Source organism: Prionailurus bengalensis, chromosome B3, assembly GCF_016509475.1.
Source record: "Prionailurus bengalensis isolate Pbe53 chromosome B3, Fcat_Pben_1.1_paternal_pri, whole genome shotgun sequence".
Taxonomy (NCBI): Eukaryota; Metazoa; Chordata; class Mammalia; order Carnivora; family Felidae; genus Prionailurus; species Prionailurus bengalensis.
In genome coordinates, this window is record NC_057355.1 from 81481272 (window position 1) to 81508953 (window position 27682).

General features: G+C 36.8%; 1 protein-coding gene across 5 annotated transcripts in view; it reads right to left on the bottom strand.

Moving 5' to 3' along the window:
- HEATR5A (HEAT repeat containing 5A) overlaps positions 1–27682 on the bottom strand; it is a 120612-nt gene that overhangs the window by 41632 nt on the left and 51298 nt on the right. For all 5 annotated transcript variants that reach the window (XM_043554342.1, XM_043554343.1, XM_043554340.1 and 2 more), the window contains 5 exons: positions 21974–22079; positions 20955–21145; positions 8989–9148; positions 5357–5546; positions 4106–4275 (listed from right to left, as the gene is read on the bottom strand). In XM_043554342.1, the coding sequence (XP_043410277.1) occupies positions 4106–4275; positions 5357–5546; positions 8989–9148; positions 20955–21145; positions 21974–22079 (817 nt within the window). The remainder of the gene's footprint in view (positions 1–4105; positions 4276–5356; positions 5547–8988; positions 9149–20954; positions 21146–21973; positions 22080–27682) is intronic.

Below are 27682 nucleotides of genomic sequence, written 5' to 3' on the forward strand. Positions count from 1 at the left end.
TTTTTTCTAAGTGATTCATAAGTAGAATAAAGTCGAGTTTTTGCAATTTATTTTTTTCTAACAATGAAAGCAAAGACCAGTAAAACTGTGGCTTATGTCAATGAATATGTGTCTTATGCTATTGATTTTCCAAGCAAATTTGAGAAAGAAGGGCATACTTCGTATAGTGATCTTTATTTAGATATGGTGTATGTGAGAAAAAACAGAACTGAAGTAGGTGAGTTTGTTGAAAAGAGCAGAGGATAAATTCTGAGAAAAAGAGTAGGTGGTGACAGCTGGTTTTTAACACATAAAAAAAAAAATGCAAAGAGAGTGAAACTGAATTTTATCAGAAGCCAAAGACAGAACAGGTTTGTGAATATATCATCAGTGAAACATATGGATGGGAACTGCTTTATAAATATATTTTATTATACCCTCAAGACATATCATGAACTGAAAAGTCGAAAGAGGAATGCCATTCACAAAGTCTAAAGTTAATATTCCAATCATGTTAAAGAACCACTGTTAGAAACTAGTACATAGGATAACAAGGGAGTTAAAATGTAAAAAGATTAAGTTTATTCATGCCCAAGATTATGGCTGTATTTTACAACAAAAACAAAAAAGCATTCTACAAGGCTATTTTAAAGAAAAGTTAATGAATCTACTAGTTATCTCAGTGGAGTTTTACAAACATATAATACAAGGCAGGCGCAGCATTTATTCAGGCTGGTCAAACAATCTTTTAGAGACAGCATGCTTATAAAAGTACTCTTTACTTGTTTGGTAAAAAAAAAAATTGAAGGCAGTCACACAAAGCAAAACGGAACATTTAATATCTCCACGTCATTCTCCAGCATTTATATTGGGAAGAGGAACAGAGTGAATTAAGGCAAACAAACCAAGCAGGCAAAATACAGAAATTAGGTCAAACTGTAATTATAATTCCTTTCTGAAATGAATATATTAAATCAAAATGATGCAAAATTAAGTGCAAGGAGTGAGTGCACGGGCTGGAGAAGGTTAGGGAGGATTTGTTTACACTGGTATTAAATAATCACCATGTAACATGCTACACATACTGGACTTTGCATTAATGGTTAGCTTAAACAAAGAGATGCAGGGGAAAACAAGAACATCTACAACCAAAATAACGACACAAAGAAACAGCACTGCAAACCTCAAAAAAAAGTTAGGAATTGAGGGTGAGGGACCTACCAACACAGAATTATCCAACAAGATCTCCTGCACAAAAACAAACGACAGACTGGTCATGACAAAACCAAAAGATAAATACTAGGATGATTTTGACAACAGTCAGCTAAGCATTAAAATATAAATGTTGATAGAGCTATCATTCAAACTGGCTTAGCTTCGACTTTAAAACTATGCCATGAATATTTCATTTTCCAACTTAAAATAGGAGTTGAACTAAGATCTTGGAAACAGTCAACTCAAGATGTAAAGATATAAAATATACAATAACTTAAAAATGTACATTTATGTAATTAGATTTTCCTTTGGAAACTCTCATTAAGCCTCAGTAACAAAGCCAGATCAAATAGACATGAGTGTTAAAAGAGTGATCTAGATTGCATTCAAATGAACAGGTGTCCAGCAAGGGACAAAGTTAATGGTTTACTTCATCACAAGTTAATTGTAAATTTTTTACTCTTGGAAGCCAACTTTTAAAACTTAGAATACTCAGAATTGCTAGTGTAGCTAAGACCAAGTTCAGAATGGAAGTTAAACAGCATGCAGTTAGAAGAAAACCCTTTCAGTAAGATTCTTTCCTAATGATGAAATATATTCTGAATCTTCAGGGAGTTTCAATTAAAATGAAAACACTTCATGCTAAATAATTAAATTCTTTACAGAAAAGAAAATCTGATTATAAAGTTCTTAAACAGCAAAGCAAAAGCAATTTTCATACTATAGGAAATACTCTAAAATATAATAAATTCAATCTAATAAATTTAGAATAAAAGCTTACTAAAAAATTAAGACATGAAATTAACAAACTATAGTGATAGCAATTTTTGAATGACTTCTGAATAAGAAAAAATCATTTTACTGCTTAAATATTATGAGTAACATAAATAATATTTGTTAATTGTTAATTTTGATTTTCACAACTGCTCTTAATATTCCAAGAGAAACATCCAATAGTAATCTCTATTCTTTATATGTAAACTTTCTCAGTCTGGGAAAAAAAAGAGTAACAAATTTAATCAGTTCTAATTCACTAAGAATTAGTAAGTTTTGCTCTTTATTTCTCAATAAATATAATGGAGAGTGAAAGTCTGACCAACTTGCAAAGGAATGGCTATTTTTCAACAATTGGTTTTGGGGATGGTTCTTTGAATGAGAGAATAATATTCCTAGGGAAAAGTCATTGAGTAGTAAAGGTAAAAAAAAAAACCCTTTTCTAGTAACTGATATTTTCTCTAATATGTGTTTAACCTAGAGAGGAACCAAGTTTCTATCAGAAAAGTCAGTAACATCCTTTTTTTAAGAGTCTTACATAACTTTGACTATAAAAATCACTATGAACATTAACATAATGTCTAAGTTATATGTTAGAAAATAAAAACTACTACATATTGAGTGGTTATTAAGTGCCTAGGACATGTGCCTTAATGGGTGGTATCTCGTGAAATCTTTGTTTTGTAGACAAGATAGCTGAGGCTGGAAGAAGTTATGGGACTTCTCTAAGGCCACAAAGCTAGTAGGTGGTAGAGATGAGGTGAAGAGCTAATCAAAACTACAAAGTCAGTAAGAAATAAAGAAATGGGAACTTAACAAGGAGTTCAGAAACTGGATTCTAGGGGCGCCTGGGTGGCTCAGTCGGCTGAGCATCCGGCTTGGGCTCAGGTCATGATCTTGCGGTCCGTGAGTTCGAGCCCCTCATTGGGCTCTGTGTTGACAGCTTGGAGCCTGAAGCCTGCTTCAGATTCCGTGTCTCCCTCTCTCTCTGTCCCTTCCCTGCTCATACTCTGTCTCTCTCTAAAATAAAAAACATAAAAAAATTAAAAAAAAAAAAAGAAACCTGGGGGCGCCTGGGTGGCGCAGTCGGTTAAGCGTCCGACTTCAGCCAGGTCACGATCTCGCGGTCCGTGAGTTCGAGCCCCGAGTCGGGCTCTGGGCTGATGGCTCAGAGCCTGGAGCCTGTTTCCGATTCTGTGTCTCCCTCTCTCTCTGCCCCTCCCCCGTTCATGCTCTGTCTCTCTCTGTCTCAAAAATAAATAAATGTTAAAAAAAAAAAAATTAAAAAAAAAAAAGAAACCTGGATTATAGACTTAGAGCTACCACTACTTCTAGATATGTTACCTTGGACAAATTATTTGACTTTTTTGGTGCTTGGTTTTGTTTTGTTTTGTTTTGTTTGGGGGGGGGGGGAGATTGGTTTTAATGATATTTGAAGTTCTTTCAAGGTCTGAAATGCTGTATATCCTGCCTTCAGCCTGTGAATGAAAGGTCTGTCTAAAGTAATAATTCTCAACTGTCATGTTACTAATGGGAATGTGTTGTAAACATTCTAGGGGCAGAAATAGTTTAAAAGCAATGGTGTCAAGTTTTAATTCCAAATGTAACCCAATTTTTGAGGCAAATTTAGATAGAAACTGGTGATACTCAAGGTAAATCTTAAAACCATTGATGATTATGAACCATTTACCAGAACTTTTAGCATTTAGCTTGCATTATTTATTAAACATATTATTAGAACCCAGATATTGATGCATATGCCACTAGAATATTAAGGAAAAATGTTATTTTCCCATCTGAGGTGGAGAGAACTTTATATATAATTATTTGAAATAATGTCACATACATTTTTTCCATGTCCTATAGCATTTATACAGTACCCAGGACATTTGAGCATCCAATATATGTTTACTGATTAATGAATAAACATTCCAAATGGTAAGTTCAAAATTAATAGAAAAAACTGAATCAATATATGAGAGGTTTGAGATGTGATTACATGAAATTTGGCCCTACCCGCTAAAAAAACCAGAAACGAGAGGAAACAGCTATTGTACACAGACTAGAGAATTATTAAAAATAAATCTAAGTTTCCAATGAAAAAAAACTAAGGACTCACTTAAAATTTTATACTCACACAGAGGCAGCTGACCAAGCTAGACAGGTTGACATGTCTTGGAGCAAACATATGAAGCTGCTGAAGGCAAGAGATGGCCTGAGCTTGAACAAGGCAGTCTGGGTTATCCTGCATCACCGCACAACCCAAAAGACAGGAAGTCCTTAAGGTGGAAATGGAAGTACTATTACCTAAAATGAAAGCACAAATCTTTGAATAATTTGTCTATGAAATCATTCCTCTTTAAACTCACATTACTGAGTTTATTAATTTTAACCAACTTTAAACTTAAGGATCTGTGAAGTAAATTTATTCTACAAAAGAAAGCCAGGTGACAGATTTTTGGGTTATATTAGTTAATCCTAGCCTGAAAAATTTGTCAATACAAATCACTAGGCAAATAAGAACCTCAGCCTATCTGAAGGGTACACCAAAATTTCATGAAAAGTGGAATTAGAATGGCTAATGAACTTAGCCCTGCTTATATTAGTTGAGTTTCTTTCAAATATTAAAATCATTCATGGACTTTACATTTGAAAAGATCAGATTACCTGAGTTTTGGGACTTAGTCATTTATTTCTTAGAAGAGAGAAGCTCTTTACACTATTCCACTTGAATTTTTCACTTCAATTGTTAAGAAAAGCATATTAAAAATACATCTAATCTTTCTAAATACAACACTCCTTATCTTTTCAAGGTAAAAGAAATCAGACTAGATGGCATTTCACAAAATATACTGATCACCTACTATGTGCCAATCATAAAGGCTTTTCAACTTTTCCCTCATTTGATAGAAAAGGAAACCAAAGACCAAAGACAAAGATTTTCCAAAGGTCATCCAATTAACTGGTGGTGGAGTGGGGCATCTCGCTGGCACAGTTGGTTAAACATCTGACTCCTGATTTGGGCCCAGGTCATGATCTCATGGTTTGTGAGACTGAGCCCTGTGTTGAGTTTTGCACTGACAGCACGGAGCCTGCTTGGGGTTTTCTCTTTCTCTTTCTCAAAAATAAATAAATAAACTTAAAAAAAAAAAAAAAAGTAGTGGTGGAGCTTACATTAAGTTTCCTACTTTCTATGTTATTTTCTATTATGTCAACATGCAGGAGTCAAAATCTTCTTCCTGACTCTCAATATTCTGCTCATGTATTTGCATAGAACACTGTGCTAAACTCCACTTCACTGACAAGTATTTGAGTCAGTAATAAGAAGTGAATTCATTTTCACATGTGTATTTTTAATTTAAAACATCACAAAATGAGCTATGCATACCCTGTAGTTCTGGACCCAAAGTAGTAATAAGGGCATTCAAACAGCGACCAAGACTTTGTTGAACTTCAGCATGAGTAGGAGGCACATTTAACAATAACATTATAATAAGAGAAAGGGTGGGTTCCACATGCATATGGTACAGTGGGCCAGCAGAATCAATAATCAGTGATAGCGAATGTAGTGCCCAGGTCTGTGAAGACAGAGAAAAACAATTTAAAATGCTACAGCACCATTAAGAAACATAAAACACAATGAATTGTTCTTTGTTGAAGGAAGTGATAAAGTAACGAGACAGTATAGTACTTGTGTGCTATTATAACTAACCTGGAAAGAGAAACAGAGAACATACAAAGTTTAAGAAAAAATTTCTCTCAAATATCCAGTAAAAAACCCTGGCAATCATCTAATTTCGAATGCTAAACTTAAATCTATCTCAGTACTAAGAATTCCAAGACTGGGGTGCCTGGGTGGCTCAGTCGGTTGAGCATCCAACTTCGGCTCAGGTCATGATCTCACAGCTCATGAGTTCAAGCCCCGTGTCGGGCTCTGTGCTGACAACTCAGAGCCTGGGGCCTGCTTTGGATTCTGTGTCTCTCTCTCTCTCTCTGCCCCTAAACAACTCCCATTCTGTCTCCGTCTCTCTCAAAAATAAGTTAACATTAAAAAAAAAAAAATTAAAAAAAAAAAAAAGAATTCCAAGATAATGTTTGGTTCTTTAACTAATAGCTTGAACTAAATCTAGTTTACCGTAAAGTGTTTTTTGTTCAATCTACGTGGAGAACAAAAATTCAAGTTTTTAAAAGATTCAACAAGATTTACAATTACATGCAGTAATATGGACAAATCTCTTGAACGTAATGTTGAAGAAAGCCAGATATAAAAGAGTATGTACCATATGATTCCAATGATATAAAGTATAAAAGCAGGCAAAACTAACATATGATGCTGCAAATTAGGATAGTGGTTATCCTAGGTAGGACAGGTAATAACTAGAAGAGAACGCTTTGGAGAGCGTTTGGGGTATTGATAATGTTCTATTTCTTGATCTAGGTGCTGGTTACATGGTGTATTTAGTTTGTATACTTTACTCACAGAGACACACACTTATGATAAGTGCACTTTTACAAACATACAAAAATAAATATATATGTATTAAATAAGTGTATACATTATATATATAAATATTAATATAGTAAACAAACAGATTTGCCTTTGAGACAAATCTGCCCTGCCACATGGTTTTATAAATAAAGCTTCACTGAAACACAGTCGTGCTCATTCATTTACATACTATTTATGACTGCTACTGCTACAATGGCAGAACTGAGCAGCTGACAGAGAGTGTATGGCATGTAAAGTGTACATAATTTACCATATGGCTCTGAAAATAATAAATTGGTCAACTCTGGTTTATTTATTTATTTTTTTTTAATTAAAAAAAAATTTTTTTTTTAACATTTTTTATTTATTTTTGAGACAGAGAGAGACAGAGCATGAACAGGGGAGGGGCAGAGAGAGAGGGAGACACAGAATCGGAAACAGGCTCCAGGCTCTGAGCCATCAGCCCAGAACCCGACGCGGGGCTCAAACTCACGGACCGCGAGATCATGACCTGAGCTGAAGTCGGACGCTTAACCGACTGAGCCACCCAGGTGCCCCGGTCAACTCTGGTTTAAATGAAACAAGACTCTACCAGTACCTCAGAATGAGTTGTCTTTGGAGACAGGGCCTTAATGAAGTTAAAATGAGGCTATTAGAGCAAGCCCTAATCCAATGTGACTAGGGTCCTTCTAAGAAGATAAAATTTGGACAGAGTAATGCTAAAGATGCACATGCACAAAGGAAAAACCATGTGAAGATACAATGAGAAGGTGACCAACTGCAAGCCAAGGAAAGAGGGCTCAGAAGAAACCAAACTGGCTGACACTTTGATCTAGGACTTCTAGCCTATAGAACCATGAGAAAACAAATTTCTGCTATTTAAGCCAACCAGTGAATGAATGAATGAATGAAAGAAAGAAAGAAAGAAAGAAAGAAAGAAAGAAAGAAAGAAGGAAAGAAAGAAAGAAAGAAAGAAAGAAAGAAAGAAAGAAAGAAAGAAAGAAAGAAAGAAGACTGGCCATATACTGACAACCAAGCAGTCAGACAGATGATGGGTATAATAGATTCCTTATAGTATACACTCTATCTACTTCTATATACATTTGAAGGACATAAAAATTCCTCCCTTTAGGAAATTCAGAAAGCTTTATCCCTCTTATCAATGAATGTATAAGAAAGCTTAGAGTACTAAACATTCTACAAAAATAAACTGTTAAGTCAGAGACAGCAGTAATCAAAAAGAGTCAGATTTAATGACACTGGAAGCCACTAAAAGCATTTAAATTAATCAACTGAAAAAGTATTCGATGTAAATGTATGTGCATTCGCAACAGACTTCTTGAAGGGGGAGAAGAGAAATATAATAAATAGAAACAAAGGAGGATGAAAGAATGGAACACCTTATAAGTTAACTCAATCAACTACTGGATAATGATGATGAAGAGACTATTAGTATTATGGTAGTAATTCAAAGAAGGAAAGCTAACTGTGGATTAGGGATGTTGAAATTTGACAAGAAGGTGGTTAAACTGGATTTCAGAACGCTAGAAAATTTGGATGATCAGATAGGACCAGGAAGGGAAAAGAACAATAGGAAAATATAAGTGCAGACATGAGAATGGCATGAGTGGAATGAGAACAGGCAGACTGCCTATGAGAGAAGTCAGTATTCTGGGGTAATGATAGATAAGGTTCCTGGGTCAGCTGATAGGACTTGAATGAGAAGGAGATTTAGGAAGCAATAAGCAGTTTCCCAGCTTTTTGACAGGAAAGTTGCAAGATGAAAGCCTTTCAGGAAAACAAATGTGGCTTCATATCTAGGGAGAGTTGAAAAGAACCTAAAAACACTACTATAATAATTAGGAACACACGAGGGGGACAGAGATAAGATAAGGAGAGTAAAAGAACAGGAAGAATAACAATCAATCAAGATTTGATTTTTAAAAATTTGATTTTAAAATATCAAGAGAATGATGATTTTAACTGACATGGGTAAGATGTGTACAATAATATGGTAAAGTGGTTAAGAGCATGGGTTTGGAGCCCGTGACTTGTGTTATTGAACTGATTAGATGATTTTTTAGCTTTCAGCTGTGAGCAAGTTACTTAGCTTCTGTAAGCCCCAGTTTTCTTTTTGTATAAGGGGAATATACCATAGATTACTGTGAGGCTTACATATGTTAATATCTTGTTAGAAGAATGTGATACAAAGCTTGGTACTTATTAAGTTCTCCAAAATGGTAAATGTTATTATTAAGATGGAAGGAAGATCGATTTCAGAAAAAAAATACTAAATTTGACTTTAGAAACTCCTGAGTGTGAAGTAATGATAGCAAGATTTGACTAAGACTTGAATTTCAAAAATCCGTCCAAGTTAACAATGGCTTAGACATTTACTGGGCGGTGTGTGTGTGTGTGTGTGTGTGTGTGTGTGTGTGAATTATTTACAAGTTACTAGTGGCCGATAAAAACATAATCTGCATTATCTACAAATCATGAATTTCAAGAAAAGTATCACATGGAGTATTTACCTGCACATCAGGAGAAGTACTGTCCTGAGACAAAGTATAAAGGATTCCGACACAAGAATTCAAATGCTGAGAAGAACTTATCCCTCCTAAATATCTATGTAGGGATCCCAAAGCCAATGAGTATCCTGTTCTGGTAACCACATCCCTTGCTGATTTCAGTCTGTAATTATGGAAATAAACAATAGTTACTGAAAAAAACTAATGCATGTACACTGTTACTTAGGCAAAACTTTTTGTATGAATAGCTGCAAAATTCAAAAATATATGTTACTGATAAAAACATTTTGAAATAACCTGAAAGGTATCTTAAAAAGAAAAACATTTTAAATAAAAACGTCTTCACATTTTTAAAGATTTAAGTATGAACAATTTCAATGTTTTTCAGAGATGCACACACTAAATTTATAAAACAAGCATTATTACTTTACTGTTAAGTCACTCTTTAAAAGTTCAAGTATAGGGGCACCTGGGTGGCTCAGTCGGTTGAGCGGCCGACTTCAGCTCAGGTCATGATCTCACGGCCCGTGAGTTCAAGCCCCGCATCAGGCTCTGTGCTGACAGCTCAGAGCCTGGAGCCTGTTTCCGATTCTGTGTCTCCCTCTCTCTGACCCTCCCCCCTTCATGCTCTGTCTTTCTCTGTCTCAAAAATAAATAAACGTTAAAAAAAAATTTTTTTTTAAAGTTCAAGTATAACCAACATACAATATGCTATTAGTTTCAGGCGTACACTGTAGTGATTGACATTTTGATACATTATCAAAAGATCCTGACAATAAGTCTAGTTACCATCTATTACCATACAAATTTTCATCAATTTTATTGACTATATTCCACATGTTATACATGAGATTCCCATGACTTATTTATTCCCTTCACCTATTTTGTCCCTCTTCCCCTGCTTCCTGTAACCAACAGTTTATTTCTTGCATCTATGACTTATTTTCTTTGTTCATTCATTTCTTTTCACAAGTAAGTGAAATTACATGGTACTGGTCTTTCTTGGTCTTATTTTACTGAGCATAATACACTTTAGGTCCATCCATGTTGTTGCAAATGGCATGATTTCCTTTTTTATGGCTGAGTAATATTACACACACACCCATCTTCTTTATCCATTCATATATTAATAAACACAGGTTGCTTCCATATTTTGGCTACTGTAAATAATGTAGCAATGAACACAAGGGTGCATATAGCTCTTTGCATAACATGACTTAAAAAAAACAAAACTTTTTTTAATGTTTGTTTATTTTTGAGAGACAGAGCATGAGCAGAGGAGAGGCAGAGAGGGAGATACAGAGTGTGAAACAGGCTCCAGGCTCTGAGCTGTCAGCACAGAGCCTGATGCGGGCTCGAACTCATGAACCATGAGATCATGACCTGAGCCGAAGTTAGATGCTTAACTGACTGAGCCACCCAGGTGCCCCATAGCATGATTTTTTTTTTTTTAGCGTTTATTTATTTTTGAGAGACAGAGAGAAAGAGAGAGAGAGAGAGAGAGAGAGAGAGAGAACATGAGAGGCAGAGGGCAGAGAGAGAGAGACGGAGACACAGAATCGGAAGCAGGCTCCAGGCTCTGAGCTGTCAGCACAAAGCCCGATGCAGGGCTCAAACCCATGGACTGAGAGATCATGACCTGAGCTGAAGTCGGATGCTCAACCAACTGAGCCGTCCAGGCACTCCTGCAGATAGTTCTCTGAATTGATGTTTTCATTTCCTTTGAATAAATACTCAGAAGTGGAATTGCTGGGTCAAATGGTATTTCTATTTTTAATTTTTTTAAGAACCTCTACGCTGTTTTCGATAGTGGTTGTACCAATTATATTCCCACAGTGCATGAAGTTTCCCTTTTCTGCACATCCTCAACACTTGTACTATCTTTTGGATACAAACCAATTAGACAAGTGTGAGCTGATATCTCATGGTGGTTTTGATTTGCATGTCCCTGATGATTAATGATGTTGAGAATCTCTTAATGTGCTTGTTGGCCATCTGTATGCCTTCTTTGGGAAAAAATTTAATCACATCGTCTGCCTATTTTTTTTAAGTTTATTTTTATTTTTTTATTATTTTTAAATTTATTTATTTTTTAATTTACATGCAAGTTAGCATATACTGCAACAGTGATTTCAGGATTAATGCCCCTTACCCATTTCGCCCAACCTTCCTTCCTCAACCCCACCAGCCACCCTCTGTTTGTTCTTCGTGTTTAAGAGTCTCTTATGTTTTGTCCCTTCCCCCCCCAGTTTTTATATCATATTTGCTTCCCTTCCCTTAGGTTCATCTGTTTTGTATCTTAAAGTCCTCATATGAGTGAAGTCATATATTTGTCTTTCTCTGACTGACTAATTTCGCTTAGGTTAAAACTCTCTACTTCCATCCACGGAGTTGTAAAAGGTAAGATTTCCTTCTTTTTGATTGCCGAATAATACTCCATTGTGTGTGTATACATAGATTTACACACACACACACACACACACACACACACACACACACACCCCACATCTTCTTTATCCATTCATCCACTGATGGACATTTGGGCTCTTTCCATACTCTGGCTATTGTTGATAGTGCTGCTATAAACATGGGGGTGCATGTGCCCCTTCTAAACAGCATACCTGTATCCATTAGATAAATACCTAGTAGTGCAATTGCTGGGTCATAGGGTAGTTCTATTTTTAACTTTTAAGGAGTTATATTTTTAACTTTTTAAGGAACTTCCCTACTGTATTCCAGAGTGGCCGCACCAGTTTGCATTCCCACCAGCAGTGCAAAAGAGATCCTCTCTCTACACATCCTCGCCAACTTCTGTTGTTGCCTGAGTTGTTCATGTTAGCCATTCTGACAGGTGTGAGGTGGTATCTCATTGTGGTTTTGATTTGTATTTCCCTGATGATGAGTGATGTTGAGCATTTTTCATGCATCAGTTGGCCATCTGGATGTCTTCTTTGGAGAAGTATCTATTCTTGTCTTTTGCCCATTTCTTCCCTGGATTATTTGTTTTTTGGGTGTTGAGTTTGGTAAGTTCTTTACAGATTTTGGATAATAACCCTTTATCTGATATGTCTTTTGCAAATATCTTCTCCCATTCTGTCAGTTCGCCTTTAGTTTTGCTGATTGTTTCCTTTGGTGCAGAAGCTTTTTATTTTGATGAGGTCCTAATAGTTCATTTTTGCTTTTGTTTCTCTTGCCACTGGAGACGTGTTGAGTAAGAAGTTGCTGTGGTCAAAGTCAAAGAGATTTTTGCCTGCTTTCTCAAGGATTTTGATGGATTCCTGTCTTATATTTAGGTCTTTCATCCATTTTGAGCTTAATTTTGTGCATGGTGTAAGAAAGTGGCCCAGGTTCATTTTTCTGCATGTTGTTTTCCAGTTTCCCCAGCACCATTTGCTGAAGAGATTGTCTTTATTCCATTGGATATTCTTTCCTGCTTTGTCAAAGATTAGTTGGCCTTATGTTTGTGGGTCCATTTCTGGGTCTCTATTCGGTTCCATTGATCTGAGTGTCCGTTCTTGTGCCAGTATCATGATGTCTTGATGATTACAGCTTTGTAATACAGCTTGACGTCCGGGATTGTGATGACTCCTGCTTTGGTTTTCTTTTTCAAGATTGCTTTGACTATTCGGGTTTTTGTAGTTCCATACAAATTTTAGGATTGTTTGTTCTAGCTCTGTGAAGAATGCTGGTGTTATTTTGATAGGTACTGCATTGAATACGTAGATTGCTTTGGGTAGTATTGACATTTTAACAATATTTGTTCTATCCAGGAGCATGGAATATTTTCGCATTTGTGTGTGTGTGTGTCTTCTTCAATTTCTTTCATAAGCTTTCTATAGTTTTCAGTATATAGATTTTTTACCTCTTTGGTTAGATTTATTCCTAGGTATTTTATGGTTTTTGGGGTAATTGTAAATGGGATAGGTTCCTTGATTTCTCTTTCTGTTGCTTCATTGTTGGTGTATAGGAATGCAACCAACTTCTGTGCATTGATTTTATATGCTGTGACTTTGCTGAATTCATGGATCAGTTCTAGCAGTTTTTTGGTGGAATCTTTTGGGTCTTTCATATACAGTATCATGTCATCTGCGAAGAGTGAAAGTTTGACCTCCTCCTGGCAGATCTGAATGCTTTTTATTTCTTTGTGTTGTCTGATTGCTGAGGCTAAGACTTCCAATACTATGTTGAATAACAGTGGCAAGAGTGGACATCCCTGTCTTCTTCCTGACCTTAGGGGGTAAGCTCTCAGTTCTTCCCCGAGGATGATGTTAGTGGTGAGTCTTTCATATATGGCTTTTATGATCTTGTGGTATGATCCATCTACCCTACTTTCTTGGGGAGTTTCTTATCAAGAAAGGATGCTGTTTTTGTCAAATGTTTTCTCTGCATCTATTGAGAGGATCATGTGCTTCTTGTCCTTTCTTTTATTGACATGATGAATCACATTGATTGTCTTGTGGATATTGAACCAGCCCAGCATCCCAGCTATAAATCCTACTTAGTTGTGGTGAATAATTTTTTTAATGTATTGTTGGATCCAGTTGGCTAATATCTTGTTGAGGATTTTTGCATCCATGTTCATCAGGGAAATTCGTCTATAGTTCTCCTTTTTAGTGGGGTCTCTGTCTGGTTTTGGAATCAAGGTAATGCTGTCTTCATAGAAAGAGTTTGGAAGCTTTCCTTCCATTTCTATTTTTTTGGGACAGCTTCAAGAGAATAGGTGTTTATTCTTCTTTAAATGTTTGGTAGAATTCCCCTGGCAAGCCATGGGGTCCTGGACTCTTGTTTTTTGGAAGATTTTTGATTAGCAATTCGATTTATTTATTGGTTATGGGTCTGTTCATATTCTCTTTTTCTTCTTGTTTCAGTTTTGGTAGTTTATATGTTTCTAGGAATTTGCCCATTTCTTCCAGATTGCCTATTTCATTAGTATATAATTGCTCATAATATTCTCTTATTATTGTTTGTATTTTGCTGTGTTGGTTGTGATCTCTCCTCTTTCAATCTTGATTTTATTTATTTATTTATTTTTCTTTTTGATTAAACTGGCCAGGGGTTTATCAATTTTGTTAATTCTTTCAAAGAATCAGCTTCTGGTTTCATTTATCTGTTCTGTTTTTGTTTTGTTTGTTTTTGTTTCGATAGCATTGATTTCTGCTCTAATCTTTATTATTTCCTGACTTCTGATAGTTTTGCATTTTATTTGCTGTTCTTTTTCCAGCTCTTCAAGGTGTAAGGTTAGGTTGTGTATCTGAGACCTTTCTTCCTTCTTTAGGAAGGCCTGGATTGCTATATACTTCCCTCTTATGATTGTCTTTACTGCGTCCCAGAGGTTTTGAGCTGTGGTGTTATCATTTTCATTGGCGTCAATGTACTTTTTAATTTCCTCTTTAACTTCTTGGTTAGCCCATTCATTCTTTAGTAGGATGTTCTTTAGTCTCCAAGTATTTGTTATCTTTCAACATTTTTTCTTGTGGTTGTGAGTTTCATAGCATTGAAAATATGGTCTGAAAATATTCATGGTATGATCTCAATCTTTTTGAACTTGTTGAGGGCTGATATGTGTCCCAGTATGTGATCTATTCTGGAGAAGGTTCCATGTGCATTGGAGAAGAATGTGTATTCCGCTGCTTTAGGATGAAATGTTCTGAATGTGTCTGTTAAGTCCATTTGGTCCAGCATGTCATTCAAAGCCATTGTCTCATTGTTGATTTTCTGTTTAGACGATCTGTTGATTGCTGTAAGGGGGAGGGGGTTGTAGTCCCCTACTATTATGGTATTATTATCAAAGAGTTTCTTTCTGTTTGTGATTGATTTAAATATTTGGGTTCTTCCACATTTGGAGCATAAATGCTTACAATTGTTAGGTCTTCTTGGTGGACAAACCCCTTAATTATGATACAATGCCTTTCTTCATCTCTTGTTACAGTCTTTATTTTAAAGTCTAGATGGGGCGTCTGGGTGGCGCAGTCGGTTAAGCGTCCGACTTCAGCCAGGTCACGATCTTGCGGTCCGTGAGTTCGAGCCCCGCGTCAGGCGCTGGGCTGATGGCTCAGAGCCTGGAGCCTGTTTCTGATTCTGTTGTCTCCCTCTCTCTCTGCCCCTCCCCTGTTCATGCTCTGTCTCTTTCTGTCCCCAAAATAAATAAACGTTGAAAAAAAAAAAATTTTAAAGTCTAGATTGTCTGATATAAATGTAGCTATTCTGGCTTTCTTTTGGTACCATTAGCATGATAGATGGTTCAACATCCCCTTATTTTCAATTTGAAGGTGTCTTTAGGTCTAAAGTGGGTCTCTTGTAAACAGCATATAGATGGATCTTATTTTCTTATCCATTCTGTTACCCTATGTCTTTTGTTTGGAGCCATTTAGTCCATTGACATTTAGAGTGAGTACTGAAAGATATGAATTTATTGCCTTTATGTTGCCTGTAGAGTTGGAGTTTCTGGTGCCCTCTGGTCCTTTCTAGTCTTTCTTGCTTGTGGTCTTTTTTTTTTTTTCTCTCCCCTGTCTTTTCTGTCCTCAGAGAGTCCCCCTTAAAATTTCTTTCAGGGCTGGTTTAGTGGTCATGAACTCCTTTAATTTTTGTTTGGGAAACTTGTAATCTCTCCTTCTATTCTAAATGATAGCCTTGCTGGACAAAGAATTCTTGGCTGCATATTTTTCCAATTCAGCACATTGAATATATCCAGACACTCCTTTCTGGCCTGCCAAGTTTCTGTGGATAGGTCTGCTGCAAACCTGATCTGTCTTCCCTCATAGGTTAAGGACTTTTTTTCCCTTCCTGCTTTCATGATTCTGTCCTTTTCTAAGTACTTTGTGAATTTGAATATGATATGCCTTGTTGATGGTTGGTTTTTGTTGAATCTAATGGGAGTCCTCTACTTCCTGGATTTTGATGTCTGTGTCTTTCCCCAGGTTAGGAAAGTTTTCTGCTATGATTTGCTCACATAACCCTTCTACTCCTTTTTCTATCTTCTGGGACCCCTATGATTCTGATTCCTTTTTAATAAGTCACTGATTTTCCTAATTCTTTTTCTAATTTTTAATGTTTATTTATTTTTGAGACAGAGACAGTATGAGCAGCGAAGGGGCAGAGAGAGAGGGAGACAAAGAATCTGAAGCAGGCTCCAGGCCCTTAGCCCGACAGGGGCTTGAACTCACGAACTGGGAGATCTTGACCCAAGCCAAAGTTGGACACTCAACCAACTGAGCCACTCAGGAGCCCCTGATTTTCGTAATTCTCAAATCGTGTTCTTTTGTCTTAGTCTCCCTCTTTTTTTCTGCTTCATTATTCTCCATGAGTTTGTCCTCTATATCGCTGATTCACTGCCTCATCCATCCTTGCTGCTGTGGCATCCATTCGAGATTGCAGCTCAGTTACAGCATTTTTTATTTTATCCAGACTAGCTTTTACTTCTTTTATCTCCACAGAAAGGGATTCTAATCTATTTTCAACCCCAGCTTGCATTCTTATTATTGTGATTCTAAATTCTGTTTCACACAACTTGCTTGTATCTGTGTTAAGTCCCTGGTTGTCGTTTCTTCTTGCTCTTTCTTTTGGGGTGAATCCCTTCATTTCATCATTTTAAAGGAAGAAAAGGAGTTAATTAGGTAAAAGAAAATTAAAATTAAAAAATTAAAAACAACACACAAAAAAATCAAGTAAATAATGCTAGATTCTAGGTGTGTTTTGGTCTGGTTGTTGAAAGGAGATTGATTAGAGAAAAAAGGGAAAGATAAGAAAAGAAAAAAAATGGAAAAGGTTTGAAATTTGAAAAAGTGAATACAATGAAACAATATTTTTAACAAAAATTGAAAATGAAAATAATTTTTTTCTTTCTGTACTGAAGAATAAAAGAAAAAAAACTGAATAGATGGACCAGGGAAAAAACTGAAATACGATAAAAATTACATCAGTTTCCCCTAGAAGACAAACTACGAAGCACTTTATAGTATGTAAACTAAGCAGGCAGAAAGACTTGTGTTCCTGAAGAGCGAGGTTGGCCTGGAAGGGCGGAGCTTAGTGTAACAGCTCCATTCTCCACTAGATGGCACTGCTTAGCTTACTGGGGTGGATTGCTGTGGTGCTTGCAGGTGTATCCACACATGCACAGGAGGCGTGAAAAAGGCATCACCCAGCTACCCAGTCTCTAGTATCAGAATTCTGTTCTCCTCAACCATCAATCACACACCCATCCTTTTGTCTGTGGCTTCCTTCTACACCCCACTTATACAGTCCGTGACCAAGCCATCAGGTTGCCAGGTGGCAACTCCCTCTTGAGTTTTATCTCAGATATGGCTGTGTTCCCCAACCCCTCACTTCTGAGGGACTGCGGCTTTGGCCCATTCTGATCCTCTGGGGGAGAGTCTCTTAGAGAAATGGCCAGGTGCCCACCCACCCCCAGAAACGTTCGTGGGACCGTGCTGCTGCTGATGCCCAGAGACTGCAGCTGGGTGCAAGCCTGCCCCAGAAAAAGTTCACGAGAACACGTAGCAGTGTTTCAGGGATTTTGGTAAATCACAACACACATCTGGCACCAGGTTTCCCCTTAACATCCTTGTTCTAGCACCAGTGAATCTCTGGGGTCTGCTGGCATCTTTGCCTGCGGGGTGGCCACAGAGCCTCTACCAGATGTCTTCTTAGCAGGGGAACCACCTCTCCCCATGTGACCCAAGGACCCCTCAGACTTCACTCTCTGCTCCTGGGGATTTGCCCTACCCCCCCCCCCCCCGAGCTCCTCCAGGTATCAAGCTGCGGAGTTTCCGATTCTGTGCTCCTCCTGTTTATAGAGTCTTAATGGAATTTAAACCCTCTCCTCTCTTTTTTGTTCAGTCCCAGTGGCTGTTTCCACTTTTCCACTTTCTCTCCAGCTGCTTTTGGGGGAGGGGGGTGCTTTTCCCGTACTCTCCTCCTCCCCCCCAACCCCTCATCTCCATCCTTTCTCCACAAGCAAAAACAGCTCCTTGCCCTCCGCAGCTTCTCTCTCCCCCAGTTCACCTGTGTGTGCTGCATACCTGCTATGTTCTGTAGTTCAGGTGGTGAAGATTGTTGTTTTAATACTCAAATTAGTTTTCTACGTGTGCAGGATGGTTTAATGTTGATCTGGCTGTATTTCATGGACAAGAAATGCAAAAAAACCTCCATGCTATTCTGCCATCTAGTCCCCTGCCCATTTTTAAATCAGGTTGTTTTTTTGACATGAAATTATAGAAGTTCTTTACATAATTTGGATATTAACCTCTTATCAAATATTTGATTTGCAAATATCTTCCTCCATTCAGTAGGTTCCCTCGGGTTTCTTTTTTCTTGATGTTTTCATTCATTGTACAAAAACTTTTCAGTATGATGTAATTCCATTTGTTTATTTTTGCTTTTATTGGGATTGCCTGAGGAAACTGACCTCCTTCCCCCAAAATATTGTTAAGACTAATGTTTTCTTCTAGGAGTTTTATGATTTTAGGTCTTACTTCAAGTCTTTCATCCACTTTGAATTTATTTTTGTAAACAATGTAAGATAGTGGTCCAGTTTCAATCTTTTGCATGTAGTCATCTTCTTTTCTCAACACCATTTATTAAACAGACTGTCTTTCCTTATTTCCTTATAGTCCTAATTGACTATATATGCTTGCATTTATTTCTGGGCTCTCTATTCCATCATGCTGATCTGTGTGTTTGTTTTGTGCCAGTAACATACCATTTTAATTACTCTAGGTTTGTAGTACAGTTTGAAATCAGGGAGCGCATCTCCAGCTTTGTTCTTCTTTTTCAAGACTGCTTTGGCTATTTGGGATCTTTTGTGGCTCCACACAAATTTCAGGATTTTTTTGTTCTAGTACTCTGAAAAATGTCATTGGTATTTTGACAGGGATTACACTGAATCTGTAGAGTGCTTTGGGTAGTATGGATATCTTAACAAATTATATCTTACAATCCATGAGCACAGCGTGTGTATGTGTGTATGCATAAATGCACATATACGGGATGCTTCATGAATTTGCATATCGCCCATGGGGAGTATGGTATATCTTTTCATTTATTTGTGTCATCTTCAATTTCTTTCATCAATGTCTTACAGTTTTCAGGGTACAGGTCATTCAGTTCTTTGGCTAAATTTATTCTTAGGTATTTTATTCTTACTGACAATACTAATTGAGATTGTTTCCTTAATCTCTTTCTGGTAACTTGTTATTAATGCAAAGAAACTGATTTCTGCATGTTAATTTTGTATCCTGTGAGTTTATTGAATTCATTTAATTCTAATGGTTTTTGATGGAGTCTTTAGGGTTTTCTATATACAGTATCATGTCATCTGCAAACAATGACAGTTTTCCTTCTTCCTTTCCAATCTGGATGGCTTTTATTTCTTTTTCTTGTCTAATTGTGTGGCTAAGACTTCCAAAACTAAGGTGAATAATAGTGGAGAGAATGGGCATCCTTGTTTTGTTCCTAATCTTAGAGCAAAAGCTTTTAGCTTTTCACTGTTGAGTGTGTTAGCTGTAATGCTGAGGTATGTTCTTTCCATACCCACTTTGTTGAGAGCATTATTAACTTGCATTTTAAAAATGCACATTGCTGAGACACTTTATTTCCATACAAAGAGACTTTGGGGGTACATGGGTGGCTCAGTCAGTTAAAGCCTCTGATTCTTTATTTCGGCTGAAGTCACTATCTCATGATTTGGAAGATCTATCCCTGTGTTGGGCTCTGTGCTGACAGCATGGAGCCTGCTTAGGATTCTCTCTCTTCCGCTCTCTCTCTGCTCTTCTCCTGCACATGTGTCCTATCTCTCTCAAAATAAACATTAAAAAAAAAAAAGAACTTTGATTTTAAAATTAAATATAGCCAAGAAAAATCAATGTTTACTAGTTTTATTATGCATTCTGTGCTAATTTAAGTGTTTTACATTTAGTCCTTTATTTATTTTAAAAAATATTTATTTATTTAAGTAATCTCTACACCCAATGTGGGGCTTGAACTCACAACTCTGAGATCAAGAGTCACATGCTCCTCTGAATGAGCCAGCCAGCTGCTCCTATGTTCAGTCCTTTTTTAAAAAAAATTTTATTTATTTATTTTTGAAAGAGAGAGACAGAGAGAAAGAGCGTGCGCCCATGTGCACAAGCAGGGGCGGTGTGCTATCTGTTTAGAGCACGACGTGGGGCTCGATCCCACAACTCTGGGATCATGACCAGAGCTGAAATCAAGAGTCGGATGCTTAATCAACTGAGCCACCCAGATGCCCCTACATTTAGTCCTTTAATCCTCCCAACAACTTTGAGATTTACACTATTATCAGTTACTTTTTACAGATGAGAACAGAATGATATCCAAAGTAACTCTTACAAAGTAACCATTACATGAAGATTGGGATTTGAACCAAGTTAGTAATCTAACTTTAAACTTCAAACTGTTGACCAAATCAGACACATATATTCAGTAGACTGGAAGGTGAAAGTGCTATATTTATTATCTCATTTATCTTAACATTCTCAAGCAGGCGGGGTAGTATTGACAACCTTCTATTTGAAATAGAGGAAAACAAGCTGTGCGGTTTGCTCTCTGCTCATGATCTCAGAGCTAGCAAAAATGAAAACATAGTTTGTTTCCTGATGATGAAAACCTAGACTTTACTCTTTCCAGTACATTGTTATTACTACCTATTATCTATATTTTACATGATAAAATTCCCTAAATTTCTTAGTCCCATCGTCCATTCCAGAGATGGCCAATTATACTAATCATATAGTGATCTTTCTCTTATTAAATAAAAACTAAAGCCAAAGTAATAATAGTTCTATATTCCAAGATGAGCAAAGGGGAGGCTTGCCTTCATATAAAGTACCCATGTTTATCAATTTTTTTCTGAATTAATTCCCAGAATGGAGTTTCACTAGTTCCAAAAAATCAACAAGCTATACCCAGTTTTGACAGATAGTCTCTGCATATTAAATAAGAAATTCACTTACTTGTCAAAGCTAACTTGAGCTAACGCAGCAGTAAAAGCTCCATCATCAACCACTTGGGCTAATCTAGCCCATGCCTCTGCAGCTGCACATCTCAAGAGGGGGTTGGGACTTTCTAGGGCTCCCATCACCAATGCCACGGCAAGTCTTCTCATTTCTTCTGGACCCAAGTTTCCCTTGGAGCCAGCTAAGTACTGAAATATGTAAAGAACAATCTAAACTTACAACTGTAATAAATTTTCCAATCCAGTTTGGAATATATATTCTGGTTGACTAAAGATGTTCATACCTGGATTACTATTTAAACATAAACATACACACACACACACACACACAAATTTGATTTTTCACAAAGTTCTGCATAATTAAAAGAAATTTTTAATGTTTATTTATTCTTGAGAGAGAGAGAGAGAGAGAGAGCATGAGAGGGGAAGGGGGAGAGAGAGAGGGAGACACAGAATCTGAAGCAGGCTCCAGGCTCAGAGCTGTCAGCACAGAGCCTGACGCAGGGCTCAAACCCATGAACTCGTGACCTGAGCCAAAGTCAGATGCTTAACCAACTGAGCCACCCAGGCGCCTCAAAAAGTTAAGAATTTTAAACCTCTAGGCAAGCAATTGTCACTACAGTATGTATGTATTCAGAAGAACATTAATAGGAATTTCCATAATATAACCAATGAAGCATATTATATTTTAGTTAGAAACATTTACGTCATAAATGCAACAAGCCAGATTTGGCCCAGAGGCCACAGTCTGCCAATCCCTGATACAGGATATTAGGCTGAGTAGGTTAAAGCATGGTTCTAAGCCAAGATTCTAGGTTTAATTTCTGACCAACAACTTTTACACAGAGAAAAAGTAAAAGGGGGATTATAAATCCTGAAACATTTTCATCAGGAGACTAAGAAAAAAGGGAGAAAAAAAAAAAAGCAGCAGTTCTTTCAAGACACCCTCCTCAACCTATTTAACCATACTTAGAAAAAAAAAATCAAGCAAACATCTGAATTTAAAAACGGAATTACCTTCAAGAAACTAGAGAGTGAAGAAACAACATGTAACTGAACTACTTGCTGACGAGCTCCTTTTGTGTGCTTTATACTGTCCAAAAGTTGTTCCAGTATAAGAAGCCTAAAATCAGAAACAAGATTTAACAGCAAATAGTATGACATTGGGTTTGTTAATTAAGTAAGCGAGAGGATATTTCTGAGTATCTATTGCTAATTTGTTTTGTTGCGTTATTTTGTGGCAACTGCTAAAATGAGATAAACTATTGCTGAATATTCTAAAACATTTTAAGAAAATATAAAAAATACAAAAATATTTTGGTTATGTGTCATTCTGACAGTGGTGGATAAGTATTATTATTATTTTTGTTTATTTTTGAGAGAGAGAGATAGGGAGCGTGTGCAGCAGAGTGTGCTAGTGGGGAAGGGGCAGAGAGAGAGGGGGGACAGAGGATCTGAGGCAGGGCTCTGTGCTGAGAGCCCAAACTCACAAACTGCAAGGTCCTGACCTGAGGGGAAGTCAGATGCTTAATCAATTGAGCCACCCAGGTGCCCCAGGGGGAGAATTTTAACAAAAGTATCACTTAATAAATATTTACCTGGGCAAATTCTGCTATTTTACTATTTTCTAAACAAAGGATAATCTTTTTTTTCCTTTTAAAGTAAACTCTATGCCCAACATGGGGCTCAAACCCACAATCCCAAGATCAAGAGTTGCATGCTCTACTGATCAAGGCAGCTAGGTGTCCCTAAATAACACGTATCTTAAAAGTTACTTGCAGCTGGGGAGCCTGGGTGGCTCAGTCAGTTGAGCATCTGACTCTTAATTTCAGCTCAGGTCATGGTCCCAGGGTCTGGGATGGAGCTCTGTGACCAGATCAACTCTGTGCTGAGTGTGGAGCCTGCTTAAGATTCATTCTCGTGCTTGCAATCTCTCTCTCTCCCTGGCTCCTCTCCCCAGCTCAAGTGCGTGCTCTCTCTCAAAAAAGTTAACTTGCAGTAATAACCATTTTGTTCTTAATAGGACTTAATTGGATTCAAATACATTGATTCATGTCATCTATAGGTAATGACAATTAACACAGCCCTTTCAGCCCCCAACTATACTTTAAAAATGTACTTGGTATCATACTATATATTAACATAATTTTAACTCCTGTATTTCTCATTTAACATTACCTCCTTAGCACCTGTCAAATTATTCTTATTCTTTGGTAACTTTCACGAAGTCAAATTTTACTATGCACATGCATTACCATTTGTTCAATCATTCTCCTGATGGAGACAGCAATTTTCCAGTTTTCACAATTCTAACTATGATGGATATATACATTATTTTTGGTCTGGGGTTGAATGTGTCCATTAGCTATTTATGTAGCTTCTGTGAATTGTTTTACAGTCCGTTACAACACAGGGCTTTTATTTAATTATTTTATTTGCTATTTTTTAATTGAAAGTACAGTTGACATAGGATGTATTAATTTCATGGGAATGCAAGCTGGTGCAGTCACTCTGGAAAACAGTATGGAGGTTCCTCAAAAAACTAAAAATAGAACTACCCTGCGACCCAGCAATTGCACTACTAGGTATTTATCCATGGGATACAAGTGTGTTGTTTCGAACCCCCATGTTTATAGCAGCAGTGTCACCAATAGCCAAAGTATGGCAAGAGCCCAAATGTCCATCGATGGATGAATGGATAAAGAAGATGTGGTATATATATACAATGGAGTATTACTCGGCAATCAAAAAGAATGAAATCTTGCCATTTGCCACTACGTGGATGGAATTGGAGGGTGTTATGCTAAGTGAAATTAGTCAGAGAAAGACAAAAATCATATGACTTCACTCATGAGGACTTTAAGAGACAAAACAGATGAGCATAAGGGAAGGGAAACAAAAATAATATAAAAACAGGGAGGGGAACAAAACAGAAGAGACTCATAAATATGGAGAACAAACTGAGGGTTACTGGAGGGGGTGTGAGAAGAGGGATGGGCTCAATGGATAAGGGGCATTAAGGAATCTACTCCTGAAATCATTGTTGCACTATATGCTAACTAATTTGGATGTAAATTTAAAAAAATAAAAAATAAAATTTAAAAAAAATTTTAAAAAAAGGATGTATTAATTTCAGTGTATAACAAAGGGATTTGACATTCATATGCATTATGAAGTGATTATCACCATTAAGTCTGGTTACCATCTGTCACCATACAAAATTATTACAATATTATTGACTATATTCCCTATGCTTTATTTTCATCTCCATGCTTTATTTATTTTATAACTTGAAGTTCAGACCTCTTAATCCCCTTCACCTATTTTGCCCATCCTGTGCCATCCCCCTCCCTTGTAGCAATCATCAGTTTGTCCTCAGTATGTATGTATGTATTTGAGGTTCATTTATTTATTTAAAGAGAGAGAGAATACAACAGGAGAAAGGCAGAGAGAGAGAGAGAGAGAGAGAGAGAGAGACAGAAAGAGAGAGAGACCCAAGCAGGATGCGGGGCTCAATCCTACAAACCGAGAGATCATGACTTGAGCCAAAATCAAGAGTCGGATGCTTAACTGAATCACCCAGGTGCTCCTGTTCTCAGTATTTATGAATGTGTTTCTGTTTTGTTCTATTTGTTTATTTTGTTTTTTAGATTCCACATATAAGCAGCACAGGGCTTTTAAATCCTTATGATGAGATTAAAGATAGGTAAGCATAAAATAAACCACCCCAATTTTACACTATTATCTCCAAGGTTTTAAAAACATTGCTTCTAAAAGTTACAGAGAGGAAAGGAGGCAAACCATAAGAGACTCTTAAATACTGAGAACAAACTGAGTGTTGATGGGAGGCGGGCAAGAGGGGAAAGTGGGTGATGGGCATTAAGGAGGGCACCTGTTGGGATGAGCACTGGGTGTTGTATGCAAACCAATTTGACAATAAATTATATTTAATATGAAAACAAACAAACAACAACAACAACAAAAACACTGCCTCTGGGGCACCTGGGTGGCTCAGTTGGTTAAGCATCTAACTTCGGTTCAGGTCATGATCTTACAGTTCGTGGTTCAAGCCTCACAGTGGGCTCTGTGCTGACAGCTCAGAGCCTGGAGCCTGCTTCAGATTCTGTGTCTCCCTCTGTCTCTGCCCCTCTATCATTCTATGGAGGCAACAAAGCCTAAGTCAAGTTCTCCAAATGGCACTAAAAAAGAATGCATAGATATGGGCACTGTACTTTTAAGAAATCCAACTGTGGAAGAAGTTAGAAAAAAAGGAAGAAAAGTAGGAGTCTGTGGATTTCATGAGTTGGGGAAAGGAGTATATATAAAATCAATTCACAGAATGTAATAAACATAGTAGAGCACTAGATATTTTGGGAAAACCACAGTAACCTTAAGTACTTGATTTATTTAAATATTTCCTTATTTCAAGGTTGAAAAAGTGACAAAGGCAAATGAAAGAAAAAGAAATTCATCCCTTATCCCACCATCTAGAAAGAGCCACTGTTACCATTTTGGCATATTTGTTTTAGTCTTCCCCACAAAGACAGAGGAGTATCGTTTTTAGAAAATTAGGATCACAATGTATACTTTGTTAAAATATTTTTTCCTCCCAAACATCATTCCCATCTTGTTAACTATTACATTGAAATAATTTTAAACACCTATTAGTAAAATATAGTCTGGCAATATAATAGTTTATTTAACCAATTTCCTAGTTTGGACATTTGGGCTACTTCTAATTTTCATTATAAAGAATATGACAAATATACTATATATAAAACTTTTTCTGCCTGCCTTTTAAGACCATATTAAAGGCATTTTGTTTCAAGAACGTATTTATGTCTAAATTGCCTGTAGAGAAGACTATGGAGAGGTTATGTAAACAAGACAACAAAGAAAATAAGGATAACCACATGGTCAGACTCACAGATTTAAAAACCTAAAATGTCATCATTAGATCATATCCTCATCATCTTTTATCAATGGAACTATATCATGCTGAAATTAGTAAAAATACCTAAGGTTATAGCTTGAGAATTTTGTTATATTGTAATAAAATTTGACCTGTACAGGGGACTGCCAGAGCCCTCTATTTTTTCTCCACCCTGTATCCCCAAATGCTGATGGAGATCTCAACAAAACATTCTGAATCTTCAGGAAGATGGAGGTGACTTGTTTTTAGTAATACTGAATTAATATGCTTAAGTAGTATTGATTATAACATACAATTATTAGTTTGGAATGAAATTAGATGCTGAAACAAAGTTTTGGATCTAGAGAAATTAAAAATACACCACCAACTGACTAAACAGCAAGACATAACATCTGAAAATGATGATTTAATATGCTTTCAGGGAAGGTGTCTATGGTGAAAATTTCTAGTATTGTGAACCAGAACTATGCTTTTTCTCTTTCTCCATCAACTCACAATCTATAACATTTTACAGCATTTATAGCAGTGGTTCTCACCCTGGCTGCATGTCAGAATCACCTAAGAAGTTTTTAAATTTTCAATACCTAACATATATGCATACCATACTATTATTTTTATTTATTTTGAAAAAGAGAGTGATATAAAGAGAGAAAGAGAGAGAGAGAGAGAGAAAGAGAGAGAGAGAGAGAGAGAATGCCAAGCAGGCTCCACAATGTTAGTACAGAGCCCTGATGCAGGGCTCAATCTTAATGAACCGTGAGATTGTGACCTGAGTGAAACCAAGAGTCAGAAGCTTAAGGGACTGAGCCATCAGGTGCCCCACATACCATACTATTAAATCAGAATCTACAATTTAAAAAGTTGTCCATATGACTGCAACGTATTGTCAAGGTCAGAACAATCTTCAGGTGAATTAAGTAATTCATTCTTTGGATGTAGGTGCAAAATGTTTGAAAGTAACTACAAACAACACAAGCACAAGAACAATCACAGTTTTTTTCTATATAAAATTATCTTAACACTCTAGAAATTTAAACATTTTAGTCATTTAAAATTACCAATGCAAAGTTTTCTTACTTTTAAAATCCTATAGTCAGGGGCGCCTGGGTGGCGCAGTCGGTTAAGCGTCCGACTTCAGCCAGGTCACTATCTCGCGGCCCGTGAGTTCGAGCCCTGCGTCAGGCTCTGGGCTGATGGCTCAGAGCCTGGAGCCTGTTTCCGATTCTAGGTCTCCCTCTTTCTCTGCCCCTCCCCCATTCATGCTCTGTCTCTCTCTGTCCCAAAAATAAATAAATGTTGAAAAAAAAAATAAAATCCTATAGTCAAAATAGAGAAAACCAACTGACTTAAAGACAACTTAATTTCTACGTGCATAAATAAAATATGAAAAATGTATTTCTAATCTTAGGGCAATCTCTTGTTATAAAAGAATTTCTTTTAAGCTGTTTAAACACAAAGCTAACCTCAATGACAACAAAATGCTTTGAAATATTCAGCTGTTGGTTGTCAAATACAGTACTTTGATTAAAAACATTTTTTTTCTCTAGAAATGTAAATATACAGCCAAAAGAAAAAGGGTACGCATTTTTAACAAGTGTCATATCTGGACAACAGGAAATGAGAAACTTAACTTTCTTATTTAAGTAGTTTCTCTCCTCTGGTCCTCTAATGACACCCAATGGTGACTGTTAATGGATGCTTATGACCCACTTTTTGCATCTGGGATCCTGCTAGACCACTTCCTTTAAAAATCTCCAAAGTACTGCCTACTATTTTTTTTTTTTTGATGTTTA